The sequence below is a fragment of the Abramis brama genome, assembly GCF_963993115.1.
Source record: "Abramis brama genome assembly, chromosome: 2".
In the NCBI taxonomy this organism is placed as follows: domain Eukaryota; kingdom Metazoa; phylum Chordata; class Actinopteri; order Cypriniformes; family Leuciscidae; genus Abramis; species Abramis brama.
Window position 1 is genome coordinate 29,269,497 of NC_139964.1, and position 19,328 is coordinate 29,288,824.

General features: G+C 38.0%; 1 protein-coding gene across 2 annotated transcripts; it reads left to right on the top strand.

Annotated features, from left to right (window-relative positions):
* The first annotated feature begins 692 nt into the window (after nt 1-692).
* Nucleotides 693-18,878, top strand: LOC311078137 (spastin-like). Of its 2 annotated transcripts, none has more exons than XM_084106817.1 (17): nt 693-775; nt 1,239-1,739; nt 6,471-6,554; nt 7,711-7,794; nt 10,228-10,388; nt 10,722-10,867; nt 11,259-11,352; nt 11,737-11,811; nt 11,902-11,973; nt 12,942-13,017; nt 13,101-13,192; nt 13,270-13,349; nt 13,430-13,472; nt 14,130-14,209; nt 14,293-14,363; nt 14,481-14,521; nt 18,216-18,878. In XM_084106817.1, the coding sequence occupies exons 2-17, from the start codon at nt 1,415-1,417 to the stop codon at nt 18,339-18,341; spliced, it is 1,650 nt and encodes a 549-aa protein (XP_083962943.1). In that variant the 5' UTR covers nt 693-775; nt 1,239-1,414; the 3' UTR covers nt 18,342-18,878. The 2 variants fall into 2 exon arrangements, with proteins under 2 accessions (XP_083962943.1, XP_083962942.1); XM_084106816.1 differs by lacking the exon at nt 693-775 and adding an exon at nt 10,044-10,124 and having other exon boundaries at nt 1,260-1,739.
* The last annotated feature ends 450 nt before the right edge of the window (nt 18,879-19,328 follow it).

Consider the following 19,328-nt stretch of genomic DNA (forward strand, 5'->3'; position numbering starts at 1 on the left):
CAAAATAATATTTTACAGTGTTAGTTAGGCTACTAAGATCTTTTCTTTTTTTTCAGCCTTTTTCTTGGTTGCTTTTATAAACAGACAACCATTTATTTAACAGTGCCTTTTATAGAAGAGACTATAATAACAAAAAATTACCATTATGTAGAATATTTTTGTACTTCACCTTTATTTGTTCCCATGTTCTAGTGTGGTGACTCTGACATTACAATGAACAAAGTAATTATGCAATTATTAAAATACAAATAAGGCTAATAAGTGATAAAAACATCTAACATGGCCACTTCTAACGGATTTAAATTGTCTGCTACTTTTTGCCAGCCCTCTCTCCTGGCTTGTGCAGACTTTGAGGTGTTCCCTGGCGTTTTGATTAAACATTAAAATCCCTAATAAACTTCGACTATCTTGCTCTGCTGAGGAGAAAAACTGAGCCCGCTCTTTGGCCACGCTGAGCAGCCAATAGCAGCGTTGCTGATCAATGTTTCTACTATCGATACATATCCCCTTTTAAACCAGCGCATGAACGCGCAATTATCTCAGATAACTCAATCCAGCGATAAATCATAAACAACAGGTGTGTTCGAAGAACCCAATTAGCCGGATCATGATTAGCACGATGATATCATCTTGGATGTTTCATTATCCATATTAGACATTCTCTGTTTCTACGCTGTTGGCGTTGCGCATGCGCAGAACACACGCTTGAATGACGCTAGAGTAGGTTCTAAAACGGGCGCGGCTTGTCGGACAGACGTTGCCTCTGATTGGTCAGGTACGATTGGTTTAAATTATTTTAACTATTTTCTGTGTATTTAATTGTATACAGCGTTTCTCAGTTATTGATATTCACTCACTATATTATTGAGGTGTAAAACATTTCCTAGAAGCTGCTGAAGCCAAACCTTAGGTCACGTGACATCTGTTACCGTTCAAGCATGCGTTCAAGTCAGGCGATTTTTATTACGAGATATGGATAATGAATATGGATACTTATAGATATGGATACTTTCCGTTGCACAGATGTCTCCAAGATTATGCAAAAATTACATAAAAAGATGTCAGAGTATAATACAACAAAATAAAACAAAGAGAGGAAATGCTGCTTCACTTCACTCATAGCTTCATAAAGTCATTCTTTTTTAGTAATAGCTTAAGGTTATGTGTATACAAAAATGGTTTGGAGCCAGACCGTTCCATTTTATAATTTTTCTATAACATTTGTCGCCCAATGTCAGCGACGCGATGTGGTTCACGTCATTAGCGCGAGACCATATTCGCCAAACACACACAACAGTGACTTCCGCGATCGATGCTCGCCAAAACAAACCGGAGAACCGACATCGCAGAGAAATAAAACTCTTCTTTGTCAAACACCCGGCCCATTATGGTATGGAGAGCCCGAATAGGGTGAATGAATTCTGGGGACAGAGCGAGACAACGAGGATCAGCGCGTGCGGGAGGACGCACCCGCGCACAGGTGTCTGACGGAACCGGCCGGAGTTCGTTACTGGACCGGCTGCGCTCCTTCATCCGAACCCTCGCCCGGCTCCCGCTGTCCCTGCTCCGGGCTCTGCTCCTGCTTCTCCTGTGCCTGTTCCGGCAGACCCGACGAACCATGGCGGCCAAAGATCGCGGCTCCGACGCTTGCGACGAGACCGGAGAGCTGATACGAAACTACCACAAACAAGCGTTTGAGTTCATTTCTTTGGCTCTGCGGATCGACGAGGATGACAAAGGTAGCTGTTTTGTATTACTGTTCTGTAAATATGCTGTGCATATAAAAAATATACTGTCCCCTTACAAATTTTAGCCTAAGTAGTTTGTACATGTACCCTGGGATATAGAATCATGAATACTTTACAGTTAGTATTAACTATTATGAGTAATGATGTTGATTATTATTATTATTATTATTATATAGTGAAATATGTGTGAAAGTTAACTATCCCCTTACAAATGAACCTAACGTTACCTAAGTAGTTTGTACATGTACCCTGTGATATAGAATTATGAATACTTTACAGTTATTATTATTATGAGTAATGATGATGATTAGGCTATTATTATCATTATTATATAATGTTTTTATCTTTTAGTTGTATTCATTTTATCTTTATGCACAGTGTTTTCAACTTTGTTTTGGTGTTCCTGGTTCTCATTTGCTATTGTAGTAAGTTATGTAACCTATAAACATTGATTTTTTTTTATAGCACTGTGCAATGCTGCATTGTATGGGGTTTTTTGGGGGCGATATTCTTTAGAGACCCAACAAAAGTCACTATTTATCTGTAGACCCGATATTATGAAACTGAAAATCAATCAATCAAGTAGAAAATGTGTATACCATGGACATTATATACCAATCACAGTAATCACTAGTACCATGGTATTACCATCTGATACCATCACTTTACCATGGTCTCGCCACGGGACTTTTTGTAAGGCTGCCTTATGTTTTGTACTACATTCCAGCACTGTAAAGTAGTTCTGGTGTTGGTTTTACTTTCACTTCGTCTGTTCAGAAGGATCCTACACTTCGTGTGACCCATTGGTTTGAAGTGTTGAAGTGTTTCGACTCTTGACTGAGATGACCTAGATTGACATAGATCAGATGTTGGACGCCAGCCATGATAACCGCGGTCCCAAAGCTGTGTTTGCGGTCAGTAGAGCGCTTCAGAACACACAGTGTTGTCAAGCCCAGATCTGCTTGATCCCTGAGGTCAGTAGAGTTGAGAGGCCTGATTCAGGTTGACATGGATTGTCCTCGTCGGCAGTCGAGTGGAAAACGAGGCCCCATGTCCTGACACTCTGTGAAGAACCCGATCACTGGCTCAGCTTTGCAAGGCTGTCCTTATATTTTTATGTCTTTTCTTGTGGCCCTGTTTACACCTGGCTGGTATTAAGATGCGTTTTGGTCGATAGGATCACAAGTGGACGCCGCCTACTGACCTGATGTGTAAACATTATGGGAAATGCGCTAGCCAGATGGGATTTAACCCAGAGTTAAAATGTTCTTAAACGATAGTTTAAACCTACTTTTAACCAGGGTTTTTAACACATGTCAAAGTGGTTTTGAACCATGCAATGTTGTTTAGCAACAGTCAACCAATCATAAACTGCCTTAGTAAAATATTGCAAAACATTGATCTTACATTACTTTATACGAAAATAATTATTTATGGTCAGAAATCGATACACTACCATTCAAAAGTTTGGGGTCACTAAGATTTATTTATTTATTTTTTTAAAAGAAATTATACTTTTATTCAACAAGAATGCATTAAATTGGTCAAAGAAGACAGTTAAAATACTTCTTTTATCAATAAATGCTTTTCTTTTGAACTTTCTATTCATCAAATAAGTTTCCACATTAAGCAACATCAAATCATCATATTAGAATGATTTCTGAAGGATCATGTGACACTGAAGACTGGAGTAATGATGCGGAAAATTCATTTTGATCACAGGAATAAATTACATTTTAAAATATATTCAAATAGAAAACACTTATTTTAAATTGTAATAATATTTCACAATATTACTGTTTGCACTGTATTTTCAGATCAGATAAGAGCTATCTACCAACCCCAAACTTTTGAACAGTACTTTATATATATTATTTCTATGAAAAATATATAATTTTATGTAAACATATATTTTCATGTGATTTATTGTGACCTGGATTTGTTCCATTCGTCATATCTCAGGACATCATGTCGTCTGTCGCTCTGTAGTCTCATTGTGCGCCAGCGGCATCAGTGAAAACAAAGAACTCTGTTCAATAGATTCATCAGCTGTTTCTCAATCCCATCATGCCCAGGGGCATAATGGTTGGGCCGTCACGCATGACTGTTAGCACGTACTGTTTTATTTTGAGAGCATATTTCCAACTAAAGCATTGACAACAAAATATCTGTGATGTAAATTGTCAAGTCATCTTCATTTATATAGCGCTTTTAACAATGTAGATTGTTTCAAAGCAGCCTTACAGAGATAAATGTATAATTTAAGGTAACAGATTGTTTTGGCTTTATAGCGGTTCTTTAATAAAGTTATTTTCCAGCTAAAGTTAGTTTTGATTGATTCGCTTCCGTCGCAACGATCATTTGTTATTAAATTAGGGGCCGCTAAGACGACACCGTTCTCTCTACACAGACTTTAAACGCGAACCTGTGAGAAACGCTGATGGTGTTCACATGCGCATTAAGAATTGGTTCTATAGTTATGTGCGTTTGAATGTATGTGCGCAGGTTTGTAATTCCCTACAGACCAAGCCTAAACAAAGTACTGGGCTTTCCTTATAAATTTGATACAGAATTTTATATTATTTTGTCACTTCGGGGTAGGAACGCGAAACGAATTTCCCAAAAATGCTTTATCTGGAGTGGTAAAGGGATCCTCCATAGGGAGAGACTAGTTGGCACTTCAGCACTGCGTTGTCATCAGGTCCAGGTGAAGGTCCTTCTTCAAATCTGGATACGGCCTGGATCCGGCAGGCTGCGGGAAAACCTCTGGATAAACAAAGACACTAATATTAGCGTAGATGCCATTCTTCTCATGATGTAACGAGTACATCAGGATTTATGGGAAGTGTTCCCGGTTCCGGCTGACCTAATCTATGCAACCTAACATTGAATTATAGAAGTCTATAATGTATTATGTGTATGCTAGGTCAAAGAGATGCGTCTTTAATCTAGCTTTGAACTGACAGAGTGTGTCTGTTTCCCGGACAATGGTAGGAAGATTGTTCCAAAGTTTTGGTGCTAAATAGGAAAAGGATCTACCGCCAGCAGTCGATTTTGATATTCTAGGTATTATTAACTGGCTGGAATTTTGAGATCTCAAGACGTGAAGGTCTATAATGCGTTAAGAGCTCGCTCAAGTACTGCAGAGCTAAACCATTTAGTGCTTTGTAAGTAATCTGCAATATTTTAAAATGTATGCAATGTTTAATAGGGAGCCAATGCAGTGTTGACAGAACCGGGCTAATATGGTCATACTTCCTGGTTCTGGTAAGAACTCGAGCTGCTGCGTTTTGAACTAGCTGTAGTTTGTTTATTAAGCGTGCAGGGCAACCACCCAGTAGAGCATTACAATAATCTAGCCTTGAGGTCATGAACGCATGAACTAATTGTTCCACATTTGTCAATGAGAGCATATGGCGTAATTTAGATATATTTTTAAGATGGAAAAATGCGATTTTACAGATACTAGACATGTGACTTTCAAATGAAAGATTGGTATCAAAGAGCACACCCAGGTTCCTAACTGACGACGAAGACTTAACAGAGCAGCCATCAAGTGTTAGACAGTATTCTAGGTTATTACGTGAGGAGTCCAATAATTAGAATCTCTATTTTTTCAGAATTTAGAAGTAGGAAATTATGAGTCATCCAATTTTTTATATCTGCTATGCATTCCATTAATTTTGTGAACTGGTAAGTTTCGTCAGGGTGTGAAGAAATATACAGCTGAGTATCGTCACCATAACAGTGAAAGCTAATGCCATGCTTCCTAATGATATCTCCTAACGGTAGCATGTACAGAGTGAACAGCAACGGTCCTAGTACTGAGCCTTGTGGTACGCCATACTGAACTTGTGATCGATGAGACATCTCTTCATTTACTGCTACAAACTGATAACGGTCAGATAAGTATGATTTAAACCATGCTAATGCAATTCCACTAATGCCAACATAATGTTCAAGTCTATTTAAAAGAATGTTGTGGTCGACAGTGTCAAATGCAGCAGTAAGATCGAGTAACACTAATAGCGAGATACAACCACGATCGGATGATAAGAGCAAAACATTTGTGACTCTAACGAGAGCTGTCTCGGTACTATGGTACGGTCTAAATCTGGACTGAAAATCCTCACAGATATCATTTCTTTCAAGAAAGGAACACCGTTGTGAAGATACTGCTTTTTCTAATATCTTTGACAGAAAAGGTAGATTCGAGATCGGTCTGTAATTGACTAATTCTGTAGGATCAAGTTGTGGGTTTTTCTGGAAGTTTGACAGTGGTGCTTTGAAACCCAGGCGTGTTGGTTAAAGGGATACTCCACTTTAAAATGAAAATTCTGTCATCATATACTCACCCTCATGTTGTTTCAAACCTGTATGAATTTCTTTCTTCTGCTGAACAGAAAGGAAGATATTTAGAAGAATGTCAGTAACCAGACAGTTTCTGGTACCATTGACTTCCATAGTATATATTTTTTTCCTACTATGAAAGTCAATGGTACCAGAAACTGTCTGGTTACTGACATTCTTCTAAATATCTTCCTTTCTGTTCAGCAGAAGAAAGAAATTCATACAGGTTTGAAACAACATGAGGGTGAGTATATGATGACAGAATTTTCATTTTAAAGTGGAGTATCCCTTTAAGAGTTGCAGCATTAGTAGTGTGTGTGTATCATCCCTACAGGATAGAGAATGATCTGTGATCTGTCTAACCTGCTGTAGGTGATAAAGACAAGGCGGTGCAGTGGTACAGGAAAGGCATCACTGAACTGGAGAAGGGCATCTCTATCCAGGTCACTGGAACTGGTGAGATTATTCAGTCATATTGATTTCCGTTAGTGTGTAAACAAACTATGTGATGATGTGTTTTAATTACATTAGCTTTCACGACAGATTGTGTATGTGTGTGTGATTTTGTGTGTGTGTGTGTGTTGGCACTGTTTAACCCTATATTCTTTAATGTACACTGTCGTTCAAAAGTTTGGGGTCAGTAAGTAGTCTCTTCTCACCAAAGCTGGATTTATTTGATCAAAAATACAGTAAAAACAGTAATATTGTGAAGTATTATTACAATTTAAAATAATGGTTTTCTATTTGTTTATATTTTAAACTGTAATTTATTCCTGTGATAAAATCTGAATTTTCAGCATCATTTCTCCAGTCTTCAGTGTCACATGATCCTTCAGAAATCATTCTAATATGATAATTTGATGCTCAAGAAACATTTCTGATTATTATCAATATTGAAAACACTGAAAACAAAAGCAGTTTTTGCTGCTTCATATTTTTTGTGGAAACCATGATGCATTTTTTCAGGATTCGTTGATTAATAGAAATAACATCATTTAACTGAAAATCTTTTGACATTATAAATGTTTTTACTGTCAGTTTTGATCAATTTAATGCATCGTTGCTGAATAAAAGTATACATTTCTTTAAAAAATAAAATAAAAAATGAATTAAATTGTCATCATTTATTTACCATCATGCTGTTCCACACTCATGTCACTTTCTTTTCTTCCTTTGTACACAAATATATTTTGGAAAAATATTTATTTGTGAATCAAAGTCTAAAATGAGTTTTTGTCAGAGTATCATAGAATTGGCCCATATGACTTGTGCAGCGTTTCTAATGGTGACGTTTTATTTAAGAGTTTCAGTGATTTAACTGTCTTTATTTCGCTTACGTTACGATCCGTTCGTCACACAAAGCTCTAAACTAGGGCCACTTTTATGGTGCTTTTTTTATGTTTCTTATCTTCTACTTTAATTATATTGAAAATAGATGAGAATATTCTTCTTGAATAAGGAAGAACAAAAAAAGTCAAACCGCTTTGGAACAACATGAGGGTGAGGAAATGATGACAGATCTGTCATGTTTGTGTGAACTATCGCTTTAAGCGTAGCTGAAGAAGTTGTTATAGGGCTTGATAGAAGGTCTTCATCTGGCTTCATCTTTCAGGAGAGAAGGCAAACAGATCCAGAAAGCTTCAGGACAAAATGATCAGCAACCTCACCATGGCCAAAGAACGGCTGGAGCTTCTGGGTAAGCGGATACAGTGACGTGACGAGGATGTGTGTGTGTTATTCATCAACTCTAATAAGAGATGATGTCATGTGTTGTGCTTGTGCTCTATATCCTACACACGGGTGTGTTCACCGCACACTCTTCTGTGAAAGCCTGTGTGATTGTGCAATGATTCACGGCAGTTTTATGTTTGATCATATAAAGGTGAAGTGTTGTTTAATGTCGGAAGTTTTGGCACTCTGCACATTAAAGTGGGATTGGAGAAAGCATTTTAAAATAACACGCTTCACTTTTATTGCATGCACACACTGTTCTTATTCCTCCATAATCAGCATTTAACACTCTCTGTGTTTCTGCTCGGGTTCTTGTGTGAATCGGTCAAGAAATGTATCCAGAACATGCCCAGATCACCTCAAAAACAGAAGGAAAAAAATAAAATTAAATTTTGCCCAAAGAGAATGAAGACTATTTCATTTTATTTTATTGTTTGTGACATTTTTATGATAAAATTTAAATTACAAGCACATTTTCCACCAACATTGCAAGGCAAAAATGTATGTATAATATATATATATATATATATATATATACATACAGTGAGGAAAATAAGTATTTGAACACCCTGCTATTTTGCAAGTTCTCCCACTTAGAAATCATGGAGGGGTCTGAAATTGTCATCGTAGGTGCATGTCCACTGTGAGAGACATAATCTAAAAAAAAAATCCAGAAATCACAATGTATGATTTTTTAACTATTTATTTGTATGATACAGCTGCAAATAAGTATTTGAACACCTGAGAAAATCAATGTTAATATTTGGTGCAGTAGCCTTTGTTTGCAATTACAGAGGTCAAACGTTTCCTGTAGTTTTTCACCAGGTTTGCACACACTGCAGGAGGGATTTTGGCCCACTCCTCCACACAGATCTTCTCTAGATCAGTCAGGTTTCTGGGCTGTCGCTGAGAAACACGGAGTTTGAGCTCCCTCCAAAGATTCTATATTGGGTTTAGGTCTGGAGACTGGCTAGGCCACGCCAGAACCTTGATATGCTTCTTACAGAGCCACTCCTTGGTTATCCTGGCTGTGTGCTTCGGGTCATTGTCATGTTGGAAGACCCAGCCTCGACCCATCTTCAATGCTCTAACTGAGGGAAGGAGGTTGTTCCCCAAAATCTCGCAATACATAGCCCCGGTCATCCTCTCCTTAATACAGTGCAGTCGCCCTGTCCCATGTGCAGAAAAACACCCCCAAAGCATGATGCTACCACCCCCATGCTTCACAGTAGGGATGGTGTTCTTGGGATGGTACTCATCATTCTTCTTCCTCCAAACACGTTTAGTGGAATTATGACCAAAAAGTTATATTTTGGTCTCATCTGACCACATGACTTTCTCCCATGACTCCTCTGGATCATCCAAATGGTCATTGGCAAACTTAAGACGGGCCTTGACATGTGCTGGTTTAAGCAGGGGAACCTTCCGTGCCATACATGATTTCAAACCATGACGTCTTAGTGTATTACCAACAGTAACCTTGGAAACGGTGGTCCCAGCTCTTTTCAGGTCATTGACCAGCTCCTCCCGTGTAGTTCTGGGCTGATTTCTCACCTTTCTTAGGATCATTGAGACCCCACGAGGTGAGATCTTGCATGGAGCCCCAGTCCGAGGGAGATTGACAGTCATGTTTAGCTTCTTCCATTTTCTAATGATTGCTCCAACAGTGGACCTTTTTTCACCAAGCTGCTTGGCAATTTCCCCGTAGCCCTTTCCAGCCTTGTGGAGGTGTACAATTTTGTCTCTAGTGTCTTTGGGCAGCTCTTTGGTCTTGGCCATGTTAGTAGTTGGATTCTTACTGATTGTATGGGGTGGACAGGTGTCTTTATGCAGCTAACGACCTCAAACAGGTGCATCTAATTTAGGATAATAAATGGAGTGGAGGTGGACATTTTAAAGGCAGACTAACAGGTCTTTGAGGGTCAGAATTCTAGCTGATAGACAGGTGTTCAAATACTTATTTGCAGCTGTATCATACAAATAAATAGTTAAAAAATCATATATTGTGATTTCTGGATTTTTTTTTTTAGATTATGTCTCTCACAGTGAGAGACATAATCTAAAATAAAATTTCTCTTCCTTTTTTTGTATTTTGAGGTGAAATGTGACTTGGACATGTTTTTCACCCTCTTATAACTTCTGTTCTGCTTTATTATTTTTGTTTCCCTTTAAATGTCTTCCTCTCTGTCTGTTTCCTGCTCTGCAATCACAAAGGCAAACTGGTTTCTAAGTCTCCAGCAGAGGGCTTCTCTGATCACACCGGCCTTTCTTTCTCCAATGGGAACCTGCGTCCAGGTGTGTGTTTTGGGGATTCTGGGAGATCTGTGTGCTGCATAAGAAGGCGATCAGAGAGACTCTAGAGGGACATTTCTGTTTATGCACAAGCATGTGTTTGTAGTTGCAGGCGGTGGAGCAGTTTCCAAAAAGAAGGACACTCTTACAATCACAAGTCAATCCCATCTGCGACCCAAAAACCCTCCCAAACCTGCCCAGAATGCATCTGGCCTGAACCGCACGCCTTCGACCAGCGGCAGGACCGGCCCTCAGAACAACCAGAAGGTTCGTCTCACAGGACTTCCGACTGTCTGCACATTGTAACTTCTTCAGGCCATGTGCCACCTTAAAGGGATAGTTTACCCAAAAATGTTATTAATTTAAAAATAATAAATGATAAAATATAAAAAAGAATTATAAATTAATATAAAAATTTGCTGGTAATTTACTCACCCTCAGGCCATCTGAGATGTAGGTGACTTTTTTTCTCCAGTTGAACAGTTGAAAATGTGGTATTTGGTGATTTGTATAATGCACGTCAATGGCTGCCGTCACTTTGAGAGTCAAAAAAACGTATACAGGCTAAATATAATTAACACCCGTGGCTCCTGTTTGTAGGGGCCCTCGGCAAAAGGAGGTGTCAGACATAACGTGAAAGCCAGCAACGCTGCCACTGCGTCACCTCAGAGGAAAAGAGACATGAAGAACTTAAAAAATGTGGACAGCAAACTGGCCAACCTCATCCTCAACGACATTGTAGACAGGTAGCATTCAGATCAAGCATGTAGATTATGGATCCGCAATCAGATTGTTTGCATATGAATTGTTTAGAAAGAAATACAAATATTGCTGTTTATGACAATGTTATTATATCGATGCATATAAATGATTAGATTCTGTATGTGTTTTTTGTAACGGAAAGGATACATTAAGTATATGCATCAAAAAGTGATCCATTTAAACAATTTTAAAAGATATTTTATTAGATATAGTTTCCACAAAAATACTAAGCAGCTAAACCTTTTCAACATTGATAATATTAAATGTTTCTTGAACACCAAATCAGCATTTCTGAAGGATTATGTGACGAATAGCAAAAAAAAATGGTGATGTTTCCATTGAGGCTGATGGTGTGTGTGGTTGTGTTTGTTTCAGCGGGGCAACGGTGCAGTTTAATGACATAGCAGGGCAGGATTTGGCGAAGCAAGCGCTGCAGGAAATCGTTATCCTTCCCGCTCTTCGTCCAGAGGTCTGTCTGCACACATCTGTACCCCCCCTCCCCCCCAGTTTTCACTTCTCACAATGGCCCAGATTGACTAAACACGGCAAATTTCTCAAAAAAAGTGTCGATGGGAGTGGAAAGTTCTGTGCGCGATCTACTGACGACATGCAAATAAAAGAACACAGACGGAATCGGATAATTTCCATAATGACCAACACAATCTACAAAGAGCAGCGCAAATTAGCGTCTGCTTTAAGACATGCTTTTCTGGGGCGTTAAATAATGCTGCAAATACCAGTAAACTGACTAGTGCAAACCTTAGTAAATCACCTTGCATGACAAAACTGGTTATAATAAACTATTGTTATATTTGTTACGTGTTTCTAATGCCATTTCTGCTGCTCTCCACAGCTGTTTACTGGTCTCAGGGCTCCTGCCAGAGGACTCCTGCTCTTCGGCCCCCCTGGCAATGGGAAGACCATGCTGGTAAAACACAAAAAAAGACTTCTTTTTAGATGAATGTATATTTATATACCATGGGAATAGAACTATATTGATCTTTCCATTTCCTCACAGGCGAAAGCTGTTGCGATGGAATCTAATGCTACATTTTTCAACATCAGCGCTGCCAGTCTCACCTCCAAATATGTGAGTGATCATGCAATGTTTCATAGAGACTGTCTACAGTTAAGACTAATGAACTGTCATTGTATATTTGGGTAACTTCTTCTTCTTCTGAAAATATTGTCCAAAATGTGGGTCTTTCTTTGTGGTTTATGCTGATTTTGATGAGATCCCATTTGTCACTTTTCTTAATTTTGCTTGTCCAGCATTTTGAAATCTATGAAAAACAGTTTTATTTGGTCACACTTTGGATTAGGGTCCAATTCTCACTATTAACTGACTTTTGCCTCAATAAACTCCTATTTACTGCTTATTAATAGTAAGATAGTTGTTAAGTTTAGGTATTGGGTAGTGTTAAAGGATGTAGAATATGGTCATGCTGAATAAGGCATTAATATGTGCTTTATAAGTACTAATAAACAGCCAATATCCTAGTAATATGCATGCTAATAAGCAACTAGTTAATAGTGAGAATTGGACTGTAAACTAAAGTTTTACCGTTTTTGCTATTCCTCCTCCAAATCTTTTCGTTCAAAATGGGCTCAGATGATCTTTGGATCAAACCGCTCAGAAATGACCAGAAATTTTTTAGATTTTTGCTATCATTACTGAGAGACACCTTTCCAAAGTTTGTTGTCCTGTGCTATTTCTGCTTAGCATGCTAATCATAAGCTATTCTTCCGAATATGGCTTGAGGGTCATCAGGCAAACTAAGGTTACGTTAACAACTAAATTAGCTTAGCATGTGAAATAATTAGCATGTAACTAATGCGATCTGCGCTACTTTTTTTCAACGTAAACTCCAGCTAGACGGACGTCTTTAAACCGCTGCGCTCAAGTTAAAAGAGGTTCAACACATCTCTAGACTTTTTTTCATTTTTTTTTTCATTCCACTGACAGCAAAAACGCGTTCTGTGTGAACCAGCCCAAAGCCGTGTGTTATTCTGTCTTAAGAAACACTTGTTCATTCATGTTGTTGTGTGCGTGTTTAGGTGGGAGAGGGTGAGAAGCTGGTTCGAGCTTTGTTTGCGGTTGCTAGGGAACTGCAGCCGTCAATCATCTTCATCGGTAAGAGCTGTCAGTCAGACTCATTGGTGCCTCAGGACTTGTGTGTTTGTGTAAACGTGTCATTAATGGTGATTTGGGTACAGATGAGATTGACAGTCTGCTGTGCGAGAGGAGAGAGGGCGAGCATGACGCCAGCAGAAGACTCAAAACGGAGTTTCTCATCGAGTTTGATGGAGTAAGTGCGTGTACTTCATAGGAAAGTGTTTTCCCGAACGCGGGTGACGACGCTCACGGTGTGTGTGTGTGTTGTAGGTGCAGTCAGGAGGAGATGAGCGTGTGTTAGTAATGGGAGCCACTAACAGACCTCAGGAGCTTGACGAGGCTGTTCTTAGGTACCTTTGACCTGTCGTCTGACACTTTCTTTCAAAGACTTCATCATTCTGCTCCTCTAATGGACTCGTTTCTCCCACAGGCGGTTCGCTAAACGCATTTATGTGGCTTTACCTACAGAGGAGGTACTGTGTTCACACCAGGAATGGGCAAAAGACATTGCTTCTCTTTCACTTCACAAGTGTGAATTTGAATTCAGTTTGTCTGAGTGTAATACTGTCAAAGCATTTGTCATACAGACAATTTTACAGTTGTCATTGACATCAATATTTTGAAATGTTTTCACACCATTTAAAAGTTTGGGTTTGGTAAGATATTTGAATGTTTTTGAAAGAAGTCTCTTCTGCTCACCAAAGCTGCATTTATTTAATCAATAATACAGTAAAAACAGTTATATGCTGAAATAGTGTTACAGATTTAAATAAATAATTACTCGTCTTCAGTGTCACATGATCCTTCAGAAATCATTCTGATATCTGATTTGATTTGAAGTAATATTTTTATTGTCACTTTAAAAAGCAATCTTACTGATCCCGAACTTTTGAACAATAATAATTCAATTAAAATTCAATGGGGAATAAAAATATAGGTGGAGTTTCAGACGTTGCTAATAAATGTTTAATATATTAACCTTAAAATAGTTTGTGTATGACGACATGTTTATGAGTAGTTCATGCTGAATTAACTGTACAGTTTCTATTCGATTAATGATAAATACAGGTGGTAATCAGCTGTGTGTGTGTGTGTGTGTGTGTGTGTGTGTGTGTGTGTGTGTGTTTCAGACACGTTTGGAGCTGCTGAAGAACCTCCTCAGTAAACACAGAAACCCTTTGTCTCAGAAAGAGCTGAGTCAGTTAGCCAGGTAAAATACAGGTTCATGTTTATGTAGAGTATGCAAATGAGACTAATGATTATTAATACTGTGTGTTTAAAATGTGTTTTCAGGATGACTGAGGGATACTCCGGCAGTGATCTGACCTCATTGGCTAAAGACGCTGCTCTCGGTCCGATACGAGGTACGATTTTGAGATGAAGATATTTTATTATGCATCAAGACATTTTGCCTACTAGACAGTTTGGTTTAGAATTGGACTTTTCGTCAGATAATTATGTCCTGTTCATTTTTAACACAGAACTGAGGCCTGAACAAGTGAGGAACATATCACCCAATGAGGTAAAGAGCTTTCCACTTCTGAAGATTTAAGTATATATATATATATATATATATATATATATATATATATATATATATATATATATATATACACACACACACACACACACACACACACACACACACACACACACACACACACACACACACACACACTTATTTTAATTCGTTTTTATTTATTTTTAAATGTCTATGAAGGTTTTATTAATTTTCATTTCAGTTTTAGTTTATTTTAGTTAGTTATTTGTTTCTATCACTATTGGTTATTTTAATCAAGTTAAACTAAATGAAAATGAGAAATGTTGCTTTGTCAACTAGCTGTTATAAAAACATTTTTGGGGTATTTTAATTCAATTATTAACATTTATTTATTTAATTAATTCATTTTAATGGTTTTAGATTTAGCTAACTATAATAACCCTGCTATTAATTCTCTTATTAAAGGGATAGTTCACCAAAAAAATTAAAATTCTTTCACCATGTACTGCATATGATGTTTTTCTAAAATGAAAAAACTAAAACAAACCAATCTCACACAAAAGTCAGCTAGCTGAGTGTTCATGCTGATAACAAGACATTTGTACACAAAAGTTGAAAGTATTAAGGCCCGTTCACACCAAAGACGATAAAGATAAAAGTCGTTCTCAGTATAAAAGTCTAGCAGAGTTCACAGCACAACTATAACGATAACGACACAGAGAAACAATATCATTGGAATCACTTTCAGAACGATTTTATCCAGCTGATGAACAATAAAAACATAGACGGCCAATCAGAATCTGTCCTGCTTTAACGAGCTTGAGCATTATAAGTGACAGACAAACACACGCTTAGAATAAACAGTCCACTAGTGTGTGAACGCTAATACAGTTATCGTTCTTGGTGTGAACGGGTCTTTAGAATAATTAAAAAATACTTTTAGATCCAAGATGAAAACTGAACACCACTAGCTGAATTAAACATGTGACAATGCAACATTCTACCAGGGGCGTAGCAGCCATTATAAAAGTGGGGGGGACAAAAGCTGGATGTGACCATAGGATGTGACCCAAAGTACATAAGTGTTTTTCCTGGCTCAAAATGAGGCGGAGGTGGTAAAATCCTAATAATGTATTTTAATAATAAGATAATTAAATGTGTATTTTTTTGTAGATCATCATATACCCTAATGTGTTTCCCACATTATTTTTGTGGGTGGAGCCTGGTACCTCTAGGGGGGTCTGGGGGCATGCTCCCCCGTAAGAAAATTTTGTACATTTTAAAGATAAATTCATTAATCTGGTGCACTTTGAGTCACCCGAATCCACTATTAAAAATAAATAATCCACCCGCAAACCACCTATTTTCTTTGATTTAGATATCTGCATCTGATCATCACATTACAATTATTCAAATTCTTAGTGTTAAGCATGATAATATGGTAACATATCACACTGAAGTAGGCTGATTTAAAATGAACATTTATTTAAAATAAAAGTTCTTCTTTTGGCAAAATTACATTTCCTTAATAGCCTAAACAGAGGCTTTTCTCCCTTCAAACTTAAATTGTCAATGTTTCATTACATCACTGTTTGAAACACAAATGTTTTATACCTTTATAAAGGACATTTCCCCCCTAATTTTATTAGCCTAAATGTATGCTCCATCTTTCATTTCAAATTCTTAAATTTGATCAATATATTCAATTAAAATAATAAGACACTAGGCTGTTACCAATCAAATTAAATAATTTACAATGAAAAAGTATAACTGTATTAATTTGGATTATTTTAAATATTTTGGCATATACAAACAAGGAATGTTGAAAAGAATGATACTTTATGAAACTAAACCGCCAGTAGGAGGCGGCAGGCGACCATCTTAATGAGCGAGTCATTGAGTCATTCATTCAAACGATTCGTTCAAACGGCTGATTTATTCGGAATGAGGCAGTTTATGAATGGGTAATTGAATCTTTGACTCAACCGATTCGTTCAAAGCGCAGAATCATTCAGTAATGCTGCTGCAACAAGTGTTGCTGTGAGATGCGCTATGGTTCTCCTGTGATCTTTATTTGGGACTATTTTCGCTGCTGAAACAGAACAAAAACAGTCATTGCGTCTAAAATGTAAGTGAGTTCATTTTAACTATTTGTTTATTGAACTGTTATGAAATCAGTCTCGGTTTCAATCTTGATGGCATTCAGGAAAACAGCTGGTAGTGTGTAGCCTAGGCTATATATTGTTTCTTAACTAAAATATGTTATAACTGCGCGAGCCTCAACAGCGCACATTAGGCCTATATTATTATCAACTATGGGCTATCAATCGCCACTTACATCAAATTAAATAAAACAGAATCATCCTCACGTTTTCAGTGATACCCTGGTTATTTTATTTTTTTTTATATTAAATTTTTTTTTAATCAGGGCATTTGTCCGGTTGGGCGAGTAGTAGGCCTACAATTCTCTCTCACTTTAAAAACAAACAAACAAAAAAAACACACGTGTTCCAGACACACTCTATGGTCCATACGAGTTCTGTTGTCGTACACGTTACTCATAGACGGTCTTAGTTGGTTAAATCAACAAGGAAATAACTTTACGCGTGATTCATGTCATCGCGACATACATACTTACAGTGCGTGTTTGAAAAAAGGATGTAATCGTCCTCTGCTTTTTTCTGGGGTTAATTTTACCCCAGACGGCCAAACAGCAAAGTGACGCCGCCTTCACACTGGCAGTTGAAACCAGCTCCGTAATACGCAATACGCCCCCAGCGGACGTCGTACTACACCGTTGAAAAGCGTCGGAAGCGAGTAGAACAAAAATGGCGGAGAGATTAACGGTTGATTTTGTCAGTGTCAGAATGTACAATTCTGTATGATCTCTCTGTTGAGGGGGTTAGAGACAGGCTGCTGCGTGGAGGAAAGTTCCCCAGGACGTTGACATGTCAGGTCGGCTAAATGTGATATAGTGGTATAGGGCTTTTAATTGTATTAACTGCCCTAATAACGTTATAAAATCATGAAAATAAAAAAATGACATGACAACTTATCGTTATAAAATCATTATTTATTTTATTAAAAGTTAAGAATTCAGGTTTGTTTATCAGTACCATAGCAACGCTAACTTCCGCTGGAATTGTCGGATAGGAACTGTCCGTAGCCTTTCGCAAGAGTTCAATTTTTTGAACGCATCCGGATGACCAACGGACACGATTTTTTTCGCACCGCACTCGTTCGGACCCGCTCGCATGCGGTCTGCGAATCTCCATAGGAAATGAATGACTTCCGGTCGTTTCGTAGCCGTATCGGAGCTGATTTCAACTGCCAGTGTGAAGGCGGCGTGACTAAACACAACGAACGAAAATTCGCAAGAGCATCAAGAGATTTGAAGCTCATGGCAGACACGCCCAAGAGATGATTCGCGCTGTGATTGGCTGAATGTTAGTTCACTCAAGTCTAAGTAACAAATCAGAGAACACGGGCAGAAATATTGGCGCTGGGTCAAAAAAAAAAAATAAAAAATGCGGGGGACAGAATCACCTGTTTCTAAAAGTGAGGGGGACGTGTCCCCCCCGGTTGCTACGCCCCTGCATTCTACACTTGATACATACTGTTATTTCATGTGCTACTTTTGAAAACCTAAATCCCTATGCTATTTCTGAACAGCATGTAACATGCTGAGTTTCTCCCTCGTGTGTTTCTTGTTCAGATGAGGGACATCCGGTTTTCGGACTTCGCGGATTCCCTGAAGAGGATAAAGCGGAGCGTCGGTCCTCAAACGCTGGATCAGTACGTGCGCTGGAACCGAGAGTACGGCGACACGACAGCTGTATGACACCAACACGCACTTCAGAACTGGGAGGAAGGCAAATGTTTTTTACTTGGAATAAAATTGTCTTTTCTATGACTTTTGCTTTTGCCTCTAACCTGGCGACCTGGAGCTCAATTCCTGCCCGAATTACGCCCAGAGCTGGAGATCTCAGATGATGTGGACAGCAGAGCATGACAAAAGATGTTTCTACAAAATCAAGAAACTTGTTTTCCTAACAAGTTTAAATCTGTACCGTGATAAATGTGTTGATTGATGTGTTTTCCTTGAATGACGGTGTGATGAAGTCAATCAAACGTGCTGAAGGATAGAGGTGATGATCTTGTTATTAATCTTCAGATTTAAATGTGCAGACACTAGGGGGCATCAATTGAGACTGTATGTCAGTGTCTTCCCAAAGAACTGAAACCATGATACTGCTCCGTGTACAAATGTTTTCGGCTTTAATGTCAAATTTTGAAATGTTTGCAGTGAGCCATTGAGCAACGATTTGATTCATTTGTAAAGTGCATTACAGATTTATATAAAGATTGTAATTACTGAGTTGGTGTTAAATGATGCTTTATATTTATAAAAATGAAATATACTATATATTATAATTTACTTTTTAGTTAGGCTATAATTTATAATTATTCTATTATTAATTATGCAGTTATAGTCATTTGAGTAATTTTCTACACTCCAAAAATTTTAATTTCTGCCGTAAAGTGAACAGAACCTCTTTTCAAAGGGACGTCTCCTGCTTCCATCCTCTGCAACTTCTGATATTAATTTTTTTCTGAGTGAGCAGCAAGCCAGTCTTTTTAGAAACTGAATACAGGGTTTCTGAAGTCTTAATTCACGCTTACACAAATTAAGGCCTTAAAAATGTCTTAAAGCAGAGAAGAAAGTCTTGAATTCATAAAGTTATGGCATTAAATGTTGCATGGATTGCAAACAAATGATATTTATTACAAATATTGAAAAATATATTCTTGATACGTTTACCTGAGA